This window comes from Stenella coeruleoalba, assembly GCF_951394435.1.
Source record: "Stenella coeruleoalba genome assembly, chromosome: 18".
Taxonomy (NCBI): Eukaryota; Metazoa; Chordata; class Mammalia; order Artiodactyla; family Delphinidae; genus Stenella; species Stenella coeruleoalba.
Genome location: NC_137164.1, coordinates 917,945 through 936,999, shown reverse-complemented (window position 1 = coordinate 936,999; position 19,055 = coordinate 917,945). Strand labels below are relative to the sequence as shown.

General features: G+C 48.9%; 1 protein-coding gene across 1 annotated transcript in view; it reads left to right on the top strand.

Moving 5' to 3' along the window:
* Window positions 1-19,055, top strand: part of CRYL1 (crystallin lambda 1) — a 73,025-nt gene that overhangs the window by 16,651 nt on the left and 37,319 nt on the right. The window contains exon 3 of the mRNA XM_079902642.1: window positions 4,499-4,625. Within this exon, the coding sequence (XP_079758768.1) occupies window positions 4,499-4,625 (127 nt within the window). The remainder of the gene's footprint in view (window positions 1-4,498; window positions 4,626-19,055) is intronic.

The window sequence follows — 19,055 nt, the reverse complement described above, 5'->3', positions numbered from 1 at the left end:
GAAATGGCTGTCGGCTCACGTCGACAGCAACACTGGGTGTTGGCTGTGGTCCTGAGAGGTTCAGGACCCCAAGATGAAGTATCCCTGGCCATGTCTTAGGCACGAGGCTTAAGGAGAACCAACTTTATCCTTTTGTCAAGAAGCATAAACGGTGTATCTTCCCGATTGGGTTAAATTGGCTGATGGGTCGTTGTTGTGCTCAAGGAGCATCCTTATTATTTTTTAATACTTATTTATTTAGGCTGCATCGGGTCTTAGTTGCGGCATGTGGGATCTAGTTCCCTGACCGGGGATCGAACCAGGCCCCCTGCATTGGGAGGGCAGAGTTTTACCCACTGGACCACCCCAGGGAAGTCCCAAGGAACATCCTTTTGTGGCCCCTGTTCTGTGGTCCTTGTTGTCACACAGGTGAGGACAGAGCTGTGCCTTCCTCTCGGCACCCCTCGGTGTTTGATCTCCAAACACCAGCCAGGATGGGCGCAGAAATAAAGCGATTCTTGTCCCCAGAGCCTAGAACATATTGAGCACTAGCTCAATAGTTGTTTTAACTGAGTCATAGGAACGTTTTCTAGAGTCTGTGGCTGTGTTTTTCACAGACTTTTCTGCCGTCTATCCCGCCCTTGCGGTTTGCCTCACTTACCATATTCAGTTCTTCTGAACATCCTGTAGTAGAAAATAAAATGTTGAAACTCTTTTTTTTTTTTGAGGTACGCGGGCCTCTCACCGCCGTGGCCTTTCCCGTCCCGGAGCACAGGCTCCGGACGCGCAGGCTCAGTGGCCATGGCTCGCGGGCCCAGCCGCTCCGCGGCATGTGGGATCTTCCCGGACCGGGGCACGAACCCGTGTCCCCTGCATCGGCAGGCGGACTCTCAACCACTGCGCCACCAGGGAAGCTCCAAGTGGCTCCTATTTTTAATAAAAAGTTTGGTATTTTCCCACTTCAGAGACACTGAAAATGATAAAAATGAGATGAATGAATGAAAAGAAAGCGTCCGCACAGCATTCCACCGCAGGGGCCGTGGGCGCCGCGGCACGTCGTCCCGACGTAACTGGGGCCTTTGTGAGCATCAGCTTGACGCACTTGAGCATCCCTGGGCCCTGGGACACGTCTGGCCTGGCCCCTCGTTTCCCAGCTGCCCCCTGCCCTGTGCCTCTGTGATTTAGGATTTTTGTTGGCGGAGGCCAAGTAGACTTGCGTTCGTGAGCTTGGTCCTGCCTGGCTCTGCCCTCCCGCTGCATCCTCTCCATCTCCAGCTGCCTCAGTGCCTCAGACCTCAGGGAAGCGGGGGGAAGTAGAAAAACCTGCCCCAAATCCCTTTGTCACTTCATAACAGGCTGACAGTGACGCTCCTCGTGGAGTTGGCCGCAGACAGGAAGCAGGCAGCGAGGACAGGGCTACAGGCGGAGTGCAGAGCACAGGACACCAGGAATCCTCTGAAACAGCTCAGTGCCTAGGTTGTTATATTTTAAACAATTTTATTAAGGAAATGCATGCATAAAGACAACTATTAACTAGAGTTTATAACCCAAACCCACAGTCTCCTGTCCCCCGTCCCTACACCAGGGCTTAGGATCTGACCTGGGAACACATTCTGCTGTTTGGGAAATACTTGTGTTTTATTTCTTTGATAAGTTCTTATCTTTTTAAATTAATAAATGTCTGTTTAAAATAAAATCTCAAAAACAGAAATATACAAAAAGATCACCCATTTTGGACCCTATACTGTTAATTGTTAACATCTTTTCTCCTAACTTTGCTGAAGTTAGGAGCCTTGAGTCCTGGTGCTGGGCTGCCCTCTAGAGGTCAGGCTGGGGCACTGCAGCCTCTCAGCGGGCGTTCTCGGCCTCCGAGTAGTGAGTGTATGAGGCTGAGAAGCCAGCTGAGAGTCGTACCTTTTCCAGGTATTTATGTTCGTCCCCTGCAAAGCTCGAGGCAGAAGTTCTTCCAAAACACTCAATGAAGAATATTGGAACTCGTGTAACTAGCTTTTTTGGTTTGTTTTGGCTGATATACCACAGCTCTTCCAAATCATTTATATGATAAAACTCTCACAGATTCTGCCTCCTTTTAAAAAATTGAAGCCTGAGTCCCCTGCATGGTGATGGCCTGCGAGGGCTTCTTCGCGAAGCCGTCCCAGAAGCAGGAGGGGCTGCGTCCGCCTGATGCGTCGTGGACCTGTTCTCTTTGCCTGAAGCTTCTTTTTGGTAAAATAATAAAGAAACCTGTATTTCAGCACATCTTTCCGTTTTTTCACAGTAACAGTAGCAAGAAAGTTTCTCTTCCTCAATTTGTAGCTAAAGCAAAATACAAAATGCACAGCTTTAAGAAAAAAACAGAACAAGGGAGCTGGCCGACCCACGTGGGCCCTGGTGCCTCAGGAGTACCGGCCTCCCCGGGACAGGGCAGGACAGGACAGGGCAGAGCAGGACAGGACAGGACAGGACAAAGCAGGACAGGACAGGAGAGGACAGGACAGGAGAAGGCAGGACAGGTCAGGACAGGACAGGACAGGACGAGCAGGGCTGCCCATGGGTTACCTCGGCTCAGGGATGCCCTGCGGACACTGGCCCAGGGCCGTCCCTCCTGTCCAGGCCTCACTCACATGATGCCCGGCCTTCCCGTGGTCTCCTGTTCCCGCAGTGCCTGGTGACCTGAGACCCAGACCCTCCAGGTAACTGGCCACGCTCAAACCATCGCCCCAACCCAGGGCCTCCCCGACCCCTGGCTGACACCCTGCACCCAGGAGCGCCAACCCAACTTGTTCCCTCCAAAGGACTCCCCGACGGCTTAGTGATAAAACCTGTGGCCTGAAACCATGTGAAAGTGGCTGAGTCACTGGCAGAGAAATCCAGAGAATGTTCTGGAAAGCCTGTGCACGTTTGTGCGTGTGCTTACCTTGTGTATTTAACGTGTCGTGAGTTACAGCCACGCAGCCCTGGTCCACGTTGCGAGGCGCCTCCTTGTGCCCCTGTCCCCAGGGGCCCACTGAGGCTGAACAGCCACTGGTTTCTGGTTTTACCCACCATGGGCCTTGTTTCACCCTTTAAAGATTTTTTTTTAAAAAGTTTAATTTTAAAATTCATATAACATAAGATTTATTGTCTTAATAACTTTTTGGTCCAGTTCAGTGATATTAAGCGCATTCACACTGTTGCACAGCCATCTGTCTCCATCACTCTTGTCATCGTCATCTTGCAAACTGAGACTCTGTCCCCATTAGACAGCAGCCTACTCCAGCCCCTGGCAGCCCCCACTCTCTCTCTGTGAAGTTGGTTATTCTAGGGACCTCGTACAAGTGGAATCGTACAGTACTTGTCCTTTTGTGGCTGGCTGTTTCACTGAGCATAATGTCCTCAAGGTTCATCCATGGTGTTGTAACCGGAAGTGGGGTCCGGCCACTCGCCACTCAAAAGCCAATAAAGAGGCCAGGCTGGTGGAAAGGAAGGTTTGCTTTATTTTGCAGGCCAGCAGCCGGGGTGGGGGCGGAGGGAGACGGACGCCTGTCCAAAGGCCGACTCCCCCCGCTGACAACCAGGGGGCAGGAGCTTTTCCAGACAGCTTTTATTCCACCGGCAGAAACAGCACAGGCAGCTCTGACAGTCACCATGAAATTGGTCATCGCTGATCTGACCGACGTCATCTTGATTGTTTTAGGTACAGTTAACCTTCAGTTCCACATTCGGTTTGCTTCCATCTCTTTGAGGCCAGTTCTCGGAATTGTGGCAGCTTCTGTCATGGCTACAGTCTGGTCATCATGGAGTTAACTTCTTTCACCCGGTGAGGGTTTCAGTATCTGCAAGACAGCTCACAGGATACGGCTCAGAGTATTATCTCTATCCCTTAAGGGGGAACTAAAGGTCCTTGACTATGCTTAATGACTAAACTATTATTTTTTGGTCTCCTTTGACTGTTTTCCTTTGTTTCTGCATTTTCTCACTTCTCTGATTAAACTTATTCTTTGGCTAAAGTTTTTCCACAGACAAAAGGCAGGCTGAGGACATAGCGTCCTGCTGCGTTTCAGTGTAGCCTGTGTCAGGGTTTCCTTCCCTCTTAAGGCTGAATAACATTCCATTGTGTGGTTGTGTATCCATTCATCCGTCTGTGGACATTGGGTTGTTCCCCTCTTTTGGCCACTGAGCAATGCTGGTATGGACACTGGGGTACAAATATGTGTTTGAGTCCCAGCTTTTAGCTTTTGGGGGTATACACCCAAAAGTGGAGTCACCAGTTCATGATAGGCCTATTTTTAACTTGTTGAGAAACCACCCAACATCTGCCCCCCTGGCTGCAGCTTTTGCATTCCAGCCGGCAGTGCACAGGGTTGTTTCTCCACATCCCCGCAAGCGCTTGGTTTCTTCTCTCTTCTGTTCCCCGTCACCATCCTAATGGGCGTCCCGTGGTTTTGATTTGCATTTCCCTGCTGATGAGTAACATAGACCTCTGTTTGATTTTGAATTGTTTCCGAATACTCACGGCTCACTCTGCACTGCTTTCCAGAAAAGAGATGAAGTTGCTGGAGCAGTCGGGCTCCCTGAAAGGCTCGCTGGGCGCCGAGGAGCAGCTGTCACTCATCAGCAGTTGTTCCGACATCCGGGAGGCGGTAGAGGGCGCCCTGCACGTCCAGGTGAGTGGGGACACCTGCCCGCCGGGGTTGGAACAGCTAGCCTTCCAGCTCCTTGGGTCAAAGGCAGTCGAAGGCGTGGGCATCGTGTACCTGCAGGTCAGGATGCCGTTCACGTGACAGGAAACACTGTCTTTAACCGTCTGGTACATGGGCTCCCGTCAAACCCCTGGGATAGTGTTATCTTTCAGGGGTGTTAGAACGTTGAGCAAAAATACATTTTCTGGACAGCTGACACTGTTATTTTGTTCTTCTTCTAATTGAATGAGAGATTATGTTCATGTTCTCATATGCAATTGTGTAAAAGCTGAAAGAAATCACCCAAAAGAAACCCTTTCGTTTCTTGTGGCATTTGCATTTAGTTTTTCCAACAACGTCACTCAGCAAAAGCAGGCGCTCTGGGGGCCCTGTTCCCACCGCCGAGGATGCTCCAGGCCGAGCGGGAGGTGCCCTCACAGGGTCCAGCCCACCTGGGCCCACAAGCAGCTTCTGCCCCACTGAGACCCCGGTGTCACCCCGGCTTCTGAAATGTGACACTTACTGCCCAGGGTTGACGCGGGCTTCGCTCCGGAGCCCCTCACTGTCTGTCCAGTCAGTGCTGATGTTTCGTCTGCTCTGTGACGATGGTTGAGCTGAGAATGTGGGAGCAAACCCGGGGCCCGAGCGTGTTTCCTGGTCCAGAGGCCGAGGGCCTGACGCTCCTCCAGTTCACACAGCAAAGCTCCCCATCTCCTCCTGGTCTTTCCACCCGGATCTCGTGACACCGAGGGCTCTGAGGGGCCCCGGCGTTACTGCTTAGCCTTCCTGACGTGGCCCTGAGCGCCCAGGGGTCCTCCCAGCACGGTCCCCGCAGAGGAGGGTCTTCACGTGGTTAGCTCGTTTTTAAGGGAAGTGTCTTCTCTTCTGCGACCCTGCTGGAGGAGGGGGATGTAGGTCGTGCAGCTCGTGGTGCCAGAAGAGACCCCCTGCAGGGGCGAGGGGACAGGGGACCGAGGGCTCCAGAGCAGACCTCGAGCCGCCCGCCCTGTACTGAGCAGCTGTGAGGGCCTTTCTCCGGCTTCCTGACCCGACCCCTTGTCCTGGTCCGGCGAGGGTGGGACACCCATGCCTGGGTCATCGTGGTCACATCAAGTGACCCTAATGCAAGGCCAGGCTCCGTTGCCTCCAATGAGAACATCAATAAATTCCTTTTTGGGGTCAATTTGATATATAATATTTCCGCGATGGAAATGAAAGTTTATAATGACACGTATGATGACCTGACATGTGAACATGTGACCACAGAACACTTGTTCAGACTCTTAACGGTGTCTGACTTGGCGTCTGTCTTCACTAAGTGACTTGAGCCGCTTTTCTTTTTTTTTAAATTAATTAATTTATTTTTGGCTGCATTGGGTCTTGGTTGCTACTCGTGGGCTTTTCTCTAGTTGCGGTGAGCAGGGGCTACTCTTCGTTGTGGTGGGTGGGCTTCTCATTGCAGTGGCTTCTCTTGTTGCAGAGCATGGGCTCTAGGTGTGTGGGCTTCCATAGTTGTGGCTCGTGGGCTCCGTAGTTGTGGCTCGCGGGCTCTAGAGCGCAGGCTCAGTAGTTGTGGTGCACAGGCTTAGTTGCTCCGCGGAATGTGGGATCTTCCCGGACCAGGGATCGAACCCGTGTCCCCTGCATTGGCAGGCGGATTCTTAACCACTGCGCCACCAGGGAAACCCGCAACTAATGCATCTTAATTTCACCTTATGTTTTCCAAACAAATGAGAAAATAAATCCGCCCCGATCAAAACCTGCCTGATGTGATACCATGTGTTTGTTAAGTTATATTAGGTTTCTAAACATTTATTTTAAAGAATAAAGAAAGTTTGGGAGAATCCTACTCGGGTCCATTATTCCAAAAATGTTTTAGTACTTTCCTGTATTTGTATTTCTTTCCATTTCTTCTGTCTATTTTCTCTCTTTCTCTAACATACTTAACATTATACTGTAAATAGAATTTTGCCTCACGGTTTTTCTTTAGGACTTTACAACCTTTCTTGCCTTCCTGTCTCTATCAGATAGAAGTATAATTTTTGGACTTAAAAAAAAAACTGTTATGTTTATCATGTGATATCTAACCTGAGAGAACCTTCCATCTAAAAATGACCTCGGGGCTTCCCTGGTGGCGCAGTGGTTAAGAGTCTGCCTGCCGATGCAGGGGACATGGGTTCGTGCCCCGGTCCGCGAGGATCCCACATGCCGCAGAGTGGCTGGGCCCGTGAGCCATGGCCGCTGAGCCTGCGCGCCCGGAGCCTGTGCTCCGCAACGGGAGAGGCCACAGCAGTGAGAGGCCCGCGTACCGCAAATAAATAAATAAATAAATAAAAATGACCTTGAAGCTGAAGGGCCAAGGCCACGGCTGCATCCGCCCCCGCCAGCCTCGCGGCAGCTCCCCGTCCTGGTGCCCGGAGGCTTCCTGCCAGCCCAGCCCTTCTTAGCAATTCCTTATGGTTCCCTTTTTCCCAATTATAAAAGGAAAAATTCTCATTGTAGAGAAATTAATCCAGGCTACTTGGAGGCTTTTCTTTAATAAAAAGAGAATGATCATTACTTCAGTGAATTGTCCAGAGTCAGGAGGCAGAGCGCGTGAATTAATACAAACAATGCTTCCACCACAAACCATCCAGTTGTGGGATTTACTGAGTCCCGAGGGTCACAGCCCCAGAAATGTGAGCGTAGTTCTTTGTGGTCAGTTTGTCTTCTACCCAAACCCCAGCGGGCGGGAGCCTGGGTCAGAAGGTTTCCTAACACTCTGCTGAAATGTGGGAGCGTGCAAGAATGGAACCTGAATTTCTAGAACTTAGTGCAATTTTGAAATCAAATCTTGCCTGGCAAGAGAATCTACCGTGCTGGAAAAATAAGTTTATTCTGAAAAGCCCGTCTAATGCATTGGCTGTTACAGAGCATTAAGGCTCACTAGCTGTGGTACAGAGGCTTCATCTTACCTCTGGAATTTCAGACCTGAGATCAAGGTAGCTGGTAGGAGCCCTGGGAATGGTCATGGAATTAAGTATGAGCTTTAAGTGGACTTACCTTACACAAGCAGGGCAGCAGCCGAGATCTAGAAGTAAAAATGATATTTATCCATGTGGATGTGAGAATTTGCATCTGAACCTTACCTGTAAAATTTAGAAAATGCTAGTCTTTTTTTTTTGGCTGCGTTGGGTCTTCATTGCTGCGCGCGGGCTTTCTCTAGTTGTGGCGAGCCGGGGCTACTCTTTGTTGGGGTGCGCGGGCTTCTCATTGCGGCGGCTTCTCTTGTTGTGGAGCATGGGCTGTAGGCACGAGGGCTTCAGTAGTTGTGGCACGTGGGCTCAGTAGTTGTGGCTCACAGGCTCTAGAGTGCAGGCTCAGTAGTTGTGGCACACGGGCTTAGTTGCTCCGAGGCATATGGGATCTTCCCGGACCAGGGCTCGAACCTGTGTCCCCTGCACTGGCAGGCGGACAGGTGTGAGCTGTGCTCTGTCTGTACCTCCTGGTGGCCTAGGCCCTCCCGCCAGCTCACACTCAGCAATTTGTTGGGCTTTGGGTTGACTTATCACCTGCTTTAGTAGCGCCTGCAGTTTTCCTCTGAGCTCTGCCCCAGGGGACAAAGCCTCCAGTCTCTCCTTGGAGAGGCCCGTCTTTCCTTGGATTTCAGGTTATTGGGTTGTTCTGTGATCTCAGCTAGGTCCAAGAAAAGTTACGATTTTGTAATTTATCTGGCTTTTCCTTGTTTTTAGGGTGGGAGTGAAGTTCTCCACTGCTTTCACGTCCCCATAGGGTCTTTATTATCCTTAGTTTTATAAACTGGAATATAATGTTTATATTTAAAATAGGAATAACATTTCTTCAGACATTTTTTGTTGTCCTAAAAATTTCAGAAGTGGTTCACACTTGTTGGAGAAAAAAAAAGAAGCATAAAGTTGTATATGAGGGGGACTTACCTGGTGGCGCAGTGATTAAGAATCCACCTGCCAATGCGGGGGACACGGTTTCGAGCCCTGGTCTGGGAAGATCCCACATGCCGTGGAGCAACTAAGCCCGTGCACCACAGCTACTGAGCCTGTGCTCTAGAGCCTGCGAGTCACAACTACTGAAGCCCGGGTGCCTAGAGCCTGTGCTCCGCAATAAGAGAAGCCACCGCAATGAGAAGCCCGTGCACCACAACGCAGCCAAGAATAAATAAATAAATAAATTTATTTTTTAAAAAGTTGTTCGCCTCCCAACCCCTGGGGGTGAGTATTGTGAAGAGTTTGGAGTTTATTTATCCAGAGTTCTACAACTCTTGTAATCATATATTACAGACTTAACATTTTCATAATAGGAATCCTATTATGATATAATGTTTTACGACTTGATTTTTGTACTTAATAATACATTATGATTGTTTTTTTCCATGTCCTTGTATACTGATCTACCTAGTCGTGTATTTTCTATAGGTTAGGAAATCATTCATTTGTACACTGTTCAATTATTAGCTAAATAACGTGTTTTCACAGTTGAACATTAATGTTTAGAAATAAAACAGTTTAACACATTGAAATAATCTTTATAGTTTGAAGATTAAGAATACAAAGTAAGGCACTGTACATGGTATTGTCTTGGCCCCTGAAAGTTTGTGTGCTAATAAGTTTTAATATACGGGTCGGCAAATTTTTAAAAAATAAAAGGCCAGCGAGTAAATGTTTTAGGCCTTGAGGCTGAGGACAGCCTCTTGCATATTTTACAGTCCTTCAAAAATGTAAAAGCCATCCTTGGCTGTGGGCCATGGACTGAGTTGGCCTGGCTCATAGTCTGCTGACCCTGCTCCAATATGTTGGAGACGTTTTCTTTCCCCAATATTGAGGACTGGCTTCGGATAGGGAAAGACTTTCACCAGTCAGCCTGGCTAGAGGCTCTGAGGGCCTTTCTGCCCTTTTCTGGAGATCTTATCTCTCTGTAATTCCCGTTAGCAGTTTGCCTCGGCCTCTCTTGCTCCCCCTGGTGTCCATGTGCGGCACTGCAGGGTCTCTGGCGCCTCAATGAGCTGTTCCCGAGTCCCCTTTGTTCTCAGCGGCCCCCAGGCATCCAAGGTGTACCATCCCCGTCAGCGCTGAGAGTCAGGTAGACTGAAACCAGCCCCTCGCAGCCCACGAAAGCAGCCATGTGGGTGTGCAGCATCCTCCCGAGGAGAAGCTGTGGGTTGGGCCTTTCCTTCTGGTCCTGAGCGTGACGGCTTAGGGGAGGGGTCTCGTAGATGACACCCACTTCCACGCACTTGTTCTTGGCTTTGCGCCCGCCTGGTCCTGCGACTTCCTAAGTGGCTTCTGGAGTTCTCACAAAGGCTTTCTGGGCTGAGGTTGTTGCTACGATTTTGTCTCCGGGGCTTCCTATCCCACCGTCTTGATGATGTCACTGTAAGAGTTGCACGACAGAAGAGACAGATCTGGGCATCAGGGATGCCATGACACGCCATGGCCCGAGATGAGCTCGTCTGTACACGTCTGTCTTGTGCGCTTTCTCTGCGAGGCCCCTGCGTAGGTGGGATTCGGTCGATCGAAATCAAATGCCGTTTAGAAAACGGCGATCTTACTGCTGCTTGCAGTATTTTACTTTGACAAAGGAAACTTGGTTGATGATCGCCGTGTATCATTCTTCTGTGTTTTGAGTTACATTTCTAAGGGCAGGTTCATTAATGGAACCACGAGGCGTAGGCCCCTTTCTGGCCCTTGGTGGCTTGTTGCTGGCCTTGTGAATTCCCGGCTATTAAGAGCGGCTCATTAAGACAGTGGATTTCAGGCTCACCAGTATTGGGTACATTGATCTTTAAGATGCTTATTAAATTGATTAATGAAAACAGGCATTTCATTATCCACATTTGTAACAACAAACGTGTCATTGTCCCAACGTTGACATTTTTAATTTGGTTCCAAAATTACTGTGAAACTAAATGAGTGACCCTACTTCCCCCTAAACTTAAAAAAATAGAAGCTCAGATCTTCGTGCCCCGGTCCGGGAGGATCCCACGTGCCGCGGAGCGGCTGGGCCCGTGAGCCATGGCTGCTGGGCCTGCACGTCCGGAGCCTGTGCTCCACAACGGGAGAGGCCACAGCAGTGAGAGGCACGCGTACCACGAAAAAAAAAAAAGCACTGCAGGACTCTTTTGGAAAGATGGGGTGACGACATTATAACAAAAACTGTACATAATAGAAATCTAGATAGAAATCTAGATATCTATATGTATCTAAACCTTTCTTTATATAGACAGAAACTTAATTATCCCTTATGCCTTAGAAGTTGTAGGTTGCTGAATTAATACTCAAAGTCAAAATCAGCATGTGTCTAATATAAACATATTTATTTTATGAAATCTGTTAGGTGGAGTATGTAGATACCAACTAAGGAAATAATTTTCAATCTTATTGCTCAGTTAAAAACATGGTAAGTCCATTTGAAAGTGGCCATGGCATGCATATTTAATGCTTGGGAAATAGTAAATACTTTTGCAATTGTAATATTAGCCTCCAGTTATTTTCCCCAAAGTGTTTTCCCTTTTTGCTCTTGGTGGTGGGTGGTCATTGTTGACCGAGAACCTTAGGTACCATACAGCACGTCATGGGGTCCTACCTTTCTCAGAGGTGTATTGTAAGGCATATGAGGGAATCTGGGAATTTAATATTACAAAACACCCAGGAACACCTGGGGCATAACTCCGTGCTGGTGAAAGTCCGGGGGCCCAGCATCCTGCCGCAGGAGCCTTGGGGGCCCCGGGCTGGCGCTTGTTCCCCCCAGCTCTCGGGCCCCTGCTGTTCCTGGTGCCACAGGCATCCAGGGCTCAGAGCTGCTTACTCGGAGCCACCGCGGTGTTTATTTTCATCTGAAAGTCAATATTCAAAGGCTTGTTGCCCGGCGTATCTGTTTGAACAACTGGGGAAATGGTCAGAAGGTTTCTTTCAAGTTGGTGGCTGTCACCTTTTAGGAGCTGGGTTGTGCTGTGTCAGACCCGGCCGCCCAGGGCAGAGCGGCCTGCCTGTCACTCAGGAGCCTAGTCGCCAGCACGCACCAGCCGCACCTTTGTGCGAGGGACCGAGCTCCTGTCGTCCTGGCCGAGCTTCCCCTGGCCCACGGTGTGTGTTGCGATCGGGTGGGGAGCCTGCGAGGGGTGGTGACTCAGCCAGGCCAAGGCGGAGGCCTTCCTGAAGGAGGTGCTTTCACGCTTGGAACACTTTACGGCATCCCTTCCTGCTATTAATCCGTGTGTTACGGGGAGTGTCGGGGCTTTCCTGCGTTGCTTCAGCTGAGCCACTGCCTCTCATCACATGAGCTGCTGGTGGTGTGAGGGCTTGTCCCCTCCGGGGGAGGCCCCCGCACTGAGCGGCCCCCATGTGCCAGTGTGGCTCTGGGGCCGGACCCGTGGCTGAGGAGGGGCTGGGGTTTTGGCTGGGAGGGCTTGGGGGGAGGGGGAGTTTCCCGTGTCCCCTGTGGGCACAGCTGGTCTCAGCAGCTGGGGCCCCCCTGCACCTGAGGGGCAGGAGGCTGTGTTTATTCCAAGTCGTCCTCCTGTCCTCTTGTTCTTTCCTAAACTGACCCTTGGAATACTTGGTTTGGCTGTGGGAAAGTGTTACTAGTGACAGTCATTTATATGGGTGGAATTCCATGCAATAATTATGCATAAAGCCAGTTGGTTATGGAAAAAGTGCAGGAAAGTATGAAACACATATTGTCACTGCCTTACGACCCTGACTCTTTTCTGCCCTTAAATGGAGCGATTCTCAGCAGCTGTGGCTGAGGTCCAACTGCTGCTCTTTGTAGAATGCAGGGCCACATACCCACCACGCTTTTTCGTTTGTACCCTGATATATATATATTTTTTAAACAAATTTTATTTATTTATTTATTTATCTTTGGCTGTGTTGGGTCTTTGTTGCTGCGCGCGGGCTTTCTCTAGTTGCAGCGAGCGGGGGCTACTCTTCGTTGCGGTGCACGGGCTTCTCATTGCGGTGGCTTCTCTTGTTGCGGAGCACGGGCTCTAGGCACGTGGGCTTCAGTAGTTGTGGCACACTGGCTCAGTAGTTGTGGCTTGTGGGCTCAGTAGTTGTGGCGCACGGGCTTAGTTGCTCCGCGGCATGTGGGATCTTCCCGGACCAGGGCTCGAACCTGTGTCCCCTGCCTTGGCAGGCAGATTCTTAACCACTGTGCCACCAGGGAAGCCCCTGTACCCCGATATTTTTATTAACTGTCTACTGTCTCCCTCACCTCTAAGTAGGGAATCCCCTTCTTCAGAGATTAAGAGATGGAAACTGATGTCTTTTATGAAGAGCGTTGAGAGTACAACTGAATTACCCTGTGACTTAGGTCCAATTAACCAGATACGTTTTGGGTACTTTCCTGAGACGTTATTCCTGAAATGTTAGAATAGGTGAGAGTCATTGTTCTAAAAATGAGTTATCTTGAGTCCTGCCACCTCACAAATTACCTGTTTCTGTTTTTCGCTTTCTTTTGATCCTTACAGAATTTTGTGAAACTTTATTGTGTTTCCCCACCCCCACCCGAACCGAGGGTCTCGTTCTACGTTCCATTCCTGCTTCTGGGATAGAGACTGTGTTACTGTCAGGTCGGCGGTGCGGGTGCTGGGCATTGGGCTTGGTCCCCTGGCTGTGTGGCCCCCATCCCGTGAGGTCACAAGAGCTGTCAGCACAGAGGCCCCGGGCGGTACCAACGGCTGAATCTGGCCACATACAGTTTAAAAGCAAAATGTTTTGAATGGCTCACTGATGTTTGAAAGCCAGGATACTTTCACACACAGCGTAGTTTTCTAGTGGCTCTTCAGAACCTGATCATCCGGCAACTGTGAGACTGTTCTTGTTGCACCCTGTGCTTCCTTGTAATTTATTTTTTATTTAAAAAAATTTTTTTAATTTAGTTTTTATTAAAAATTTTTTTTTTTAAATTTTGGCTGTGCCGGGTCTTAGTCGCGGCGCAGGATCTTTGTTGCAGCACGTGAGATCTTTAGTTGTGGCACACGAGCTCTTAGTTGCGGCATGCACGTGGGATCTAGTTCCCTGGCCAGGGATCAAACCCAGGCCCTCTGCGTTGGGAGTGCGGAGTCTCACCTACTGGACCACCAGGGAGATCCCCCAGTGCTTCCTTAATCCTAGACCCCAGGTCATTTTCATGGTTTTGCACTGTTTTCCTTAGAATGGAGAGGAAAATGAAGTATCTCTTATATCCGTGTCTCAGGAAAACAGAAACTAGATTGGAGACGAAGGATTTCCCACCACGTGGCTTAGCTCACGTGCTCCCTGTCTGAGCTGGGGGGGACCCCTGTGTGGTTCGCTCCCTCCCACTCCCCATCCCTGCAGGCCCAGGTCTCACCCCCAGATCCTGACATCCTGACCGTCCTGATGGCATGAAGAGGCACAGAGTGAGTCCAGAGACAGGTTCCAGCTTCCAGGCGCTCCTGCCCCTCCCCCTCCCTCCCCTCCCCTGCCTGACGCCCCTCTCCTGGACCCTCCTTTCCCCAGCGACCAAGACCCACGCTGCCTGCACCTGGGGACTGGGGACTGGGGAGCGTTCCAGTACCGTCAGCCCCTCCTCCGCGCCGGGGGCCGCCCAGCCATCCAGCCCGATCGTAAAGGAGGCACGTTTTTCTTACATTCATGTGAGTGGCTAGGGTGTGCGATTAAGCATTGACCTTCTGTCCTGTATGGCAGGTGTACCATCAGACACACACACGTGTGCGCGCACACGCGCACACACACACACACACACACACACACACACACACGGCCTTTGACGCACATCACCTTATTTTCTCATCAGAAGTATTTACCAGTCTCTCCCTGTGCAGAGTCCTGAGTTCCGTTTCCCTGATCACTTGAGAGGTTGGATACTTGAGCTGCTCCCCCTTCCCTCTTCCTTGGTTTTCTGGTGAAGTAACTGTCATATTCTTTGCCCATTTAAACAAAATACTGTAACTTTTGTTTACTGATTTGTAGCAATTATTTAAAAACCTTAGGTACAAAATCCTTTATTTTAATATTTAATCAGTTTCCAGGCTGTGTTGCTTGGTTTATGCTGTCTATTTATGAACATACTTTTTTTTTTTTTTTTTGTGGTATGCGGGCCTCTCACTGTTGTGGCCTCTCCCGTTGCAGAGCACAGGCTCCAGACGCGCAGGCTCAGCGGCCATGGCTTACGGGCCCAGCCGCTCCGCGGCACGTGGGATCTTCCCGGACCGGGGCACGAACTCGTGCCCCGTGCACCGGCAGGCGGACTCCCAACCACTGCACCACCAGGGAAGCCCCATTTTCTTCTTGAGTAAAACTAAGCACCGTGTGTCTTAACAAACTTCTGCTACAATGGCTGGAAAGTTGCAGAGCGTGAACCAATTTGTGCAGTGATCTGACTTTTCAGGGAAAATGCTGGGAAAAAACACAGGTGCCAATAAATGATTACCTCCTGGAGGCGGAGTTTTGTGAGGTTTGTCTTTTTCCTTGGTCATGTTTTCTGAATTTTCAGCAATGAACATGTATTACTTGTGTGGTAATAAAACACACGGATTCTCTGGCAGGTTCATTGGGGGCACCTGAGGGTGCAGTGATCGAGACCCGGCCCTGGGAGACCGACAGACATGGGTTCAGGTCCCGCTTCTGTTTCTTCCTAGTTACACGAGCTTTGGCAAGTCCTCAGCTCTGCGCAAATCAGCTCTCACATTTCTAAAACGTGTAATACATGAGGATGATTATTCTGAGAATGAAATGAAAAGGTATACAAAGTGCTTACCACGTACCAGGTACGGATTGAAATGCTCAGGAAATACCAGAGTTTCTTTTTATTTATTTAAAAATTAAAAAAATTTTTGGCTGCATTGGGTCTTCATTGCTGCGCGTGGGCTCTCTCTAGTTGTGGCGAGCAGGGGCTACTCTTCATTGCAGTGTGCGGGCTTCTCACTGTTGTGGCTTCTCTTGTCGTGGAGCACGGGCTCTAGGTGCGTGGGCTTCAGTAGTTGTGGCTCGCAGGGTCTAGAACGCAGGCTCAGTAGTTGTGGCGCACGGGCTTTGTTGCTCCGCGGCATGTGGGATCTTCCCGGACCAGGGCTCGAACCCGCGTCCCCTGCAATGGCAGGTGGATTCTTAACCACTGTGCCACCAAGTCCCTGAACACACTTTTTAAAGTGGCTCTTGAGAGATTTGCACTGTGAGTTTTGGTTGTAACTGTTGGCGGAATGGATGCTGTTGCTACTTTGTTAGCAGGTGTCCCTGGGCCCAGAACCGCCCAGCCCGTGTGGCTACTGCAGGCCCCGTGTGGCTGGAGCACTTGAAACAATGCTGGTCAAACTGACACAGGTGTAAAATCCACACTGGATTTCAAAGACTTGCTGAGGAAAAAAGAAAAGGATGTAAAATATCTCGATAATTTTTAGTGCCAATTATATGCTGAAATGACAATAGCTGGGTATATTCAGTTAAGTAAAATAGGTTGGTGAAACTAAGTGCACCGATTTCTTCTTGCTCTCTTAATGTGGCTACTGGGAAACTGAGAACTGTGTACATGACTCATGTCGTTTTTCCGTTGGGCGGCTGGTCTGGAGCATAAGCCTGCCTGGCCCTGAACTGGGTCACTTGTCTTGGTCCCTGCTGTTCCCCTGGGCAGGGCCTGCCCTTTTGGTTACTGTTTAGAGGGAAATAACCGCTCGTTTTACTTACCTTTGCACATCTGACCAAGCCTCTGCCTCGCACTGTGCTTCTGCTGGCGCGTTTGTTTCCAAACCTCGGGGAATATGTTTGAGTGAATTACCTGTGAACGTGCTGTATGACACTATATTGACGATGCTGTTGATTGTAAGACATCTTCCAACGTGAGAACCATTAAGGAAAAAAAATGCAAATTAGAAGATGACACAGCATTAGCTAACCCTTGACCTATGTGGTGCTTTGAGTTTCTTCCTCTAGTTTATTTGCAGATGAATGAATCAAAATATTCTGTAACTTTTTGAAAAGACCTTTAGCATTATTGACTCGGCGTCCAGGAAGTTGAAGAGTCCGGCTTCGGAGGGGGACTGCCTCACCCAGCTTCTCAGTGCCTCGGCCTCGCCCTCTGTAAAGTGAGGTGGCGGCGGAACCTACAGCTGCTCCGTTGTCATGAGACCTGCGTGAGCGTCTGTGAATTAAAGCAGCGCCTCTTGTGTCAGCACCTGAGCAGCGCCCGGCACGGAGCAAAGCCCGGCAAAGAGGGACCATCCTGCAGTCCTTGTGTGTGTGGGGGGGTGAATCCCCACCTACAGACCAGGGAACCAAACTCACCAAGGTGACACAGGTAGTGAGCGCCAGGTCAGGATTTATCTTCTCGTATCAGACTGAATTTCGGAGCTAGAAGCGAATGTAAGGTCTCCGGCTCAGTTTAGTGCCACAGGCTCTAGCGATGTGTCTCCCACCATGATCCAAGAATTGGATGCGTGTTGCATTTCATGTGAACTCGCTTCCGCATCAGCTGTCCTCACAGAGTTAGAGAGACCAGCTTAGGTGGGCAGGGAAACTGACGGCCTTCCAACAGGAACAGGTGGCACTCAGCCCCAGGAAGGGCACCTAGAGTGGCCCAGACCTTCTGATTTTTCACATTAACCAAGCAAGTGAGAAGTTGGAATTTTTATCTCTGATTTTTAAATCTTGGCTCAGATTTTCTTTTTTTTTTTTTAACATCTTTATTGGAGTATAATTGCTTTACAATGGTATGTTAGTTTCAGCTTCACAACAAAATGAATCAGTTATATATATACATATGTTCCCGTATCTCTTCCCGCTTGCGTCTGGCTCAGATTTTCTTAATCACATTGCGGTTATGTGTGACCTCTGGTTACAATCTGGTCTAAATGTTAATTCTGACTGACGTTAACATTCCCTTCCAGAACCTTCATGAGTATTTTCTTCCTGATCACTTTTGTTTTACTTCCTTCAGAGACGTTTCTCTGGGGCTGGCGGATACGTATGTAACACAGTTGTTTCGACAGTGACTTAAGGAGTGTTAGACTTTTTTTTTTTTTTAATATTTATTTATTTATTTATTTGGCTGTGCCGGGTCTTAGTTATGGCGTGCGGAATTCTTAGTTGCAGTGTATGGACTCCTAGCTGTGGGATGCCCGTGGCATCTGGTTCCCTGACCAGAGATCGAACCCGGACCCCCTGCATTGGGAACGGGGAGTCTTAACCACTGGACCCCCAGGGAAGTCTCTGTGTTAGAGTTTTATATCCGGTCTTTATTACAAAAACACATTTTAGGTAGGAGGAGGTCTAGGAAAGACTTATCTCTCCTTAACGTAGATGTAAAAATCCTTAACAGAACTAATAAGAACCTGCTGTATATAAAAAAATAAATAAAATAAAATTCTAAAATTCAAAAAAAAAATCCTTAACAGAATGTTAGCAAATCAAATCTAAAAAAATACAAAGAGAATTATATATCATGACCAAGTGGGATTTATCCCAGGTATGCAAGGCTGGTTCAGTACTTGAAAATAAATTAATGTAATCCATTTCAATGCACTGCTACCATTTTTGCTTTGGGTGTTCACTTATATTTTAGAGCAACTGAAAACAAAACATTGATTTTACCTTTGTTTACCCATTTCCAGTGTTCTTCATTTCTTTGTATAAATCCAGTTTTTTGTCTGGTTACTTTTTTCCTTCTGCCTGCAGACTTTCCTTTAAAATTTGTTCCTATTCATAGATTCACAGGTTGGCTGGGAATGAATTCCCTAAATTGTTGTTCTTCTCAGAAAAGTTCTTGTTTCTTCATTTCTGAACATATTTCTGAAATAGTTTTACTGGCTATAGTAGCATTCTGAGTTAACGGGTTTCTTTCTTTCAGCACTTAAAAATATCACCCCATGACTTTCCATCTTCTATGATCTCTCACAAAAAGTCTTGCAACTCTTTTTTTTTTTTTTTGCGGTACACGGGCCTCTCACTGTTGTGGCCTCTCCCGTTGCGGAGCACAGGCTCCGGACGCATAGGCTCAGCGGCCATGGCTCACGGGCCCAGCCGCTCCGCGGCACGTGGGATCCTCCCGGACCGGGGCACGAACCCGTGTCCCCTGCATCGGCAGGCGGACTCTCAACCACTGCGCCACCAGGGAAGGGAAGCCCCTCTTCCAACTCTTCATTTTGTTTCTGTATATTAAGTGACTTTTTCTCTGACTGCCTTCAGTATTTCTCTGTCTTCCATATTCAACAATTTGAATATAATATACCTAGATGTGTGTGGATTCGGGGGTAAAGAGGGGTACTTACCCAGCATTGTGTTGTCTGAGCTTCTTGCCTATGTGATTTGGGACTTTCATTAGTTCTGGAATGTTCTTATGATTTCTTTGAGTGTTTTCTTCTGCCCCATTCCCTGTCTGTAGAAACTTCGGGATTTCAGTTACACATATGTTAGGTCATTTGATATT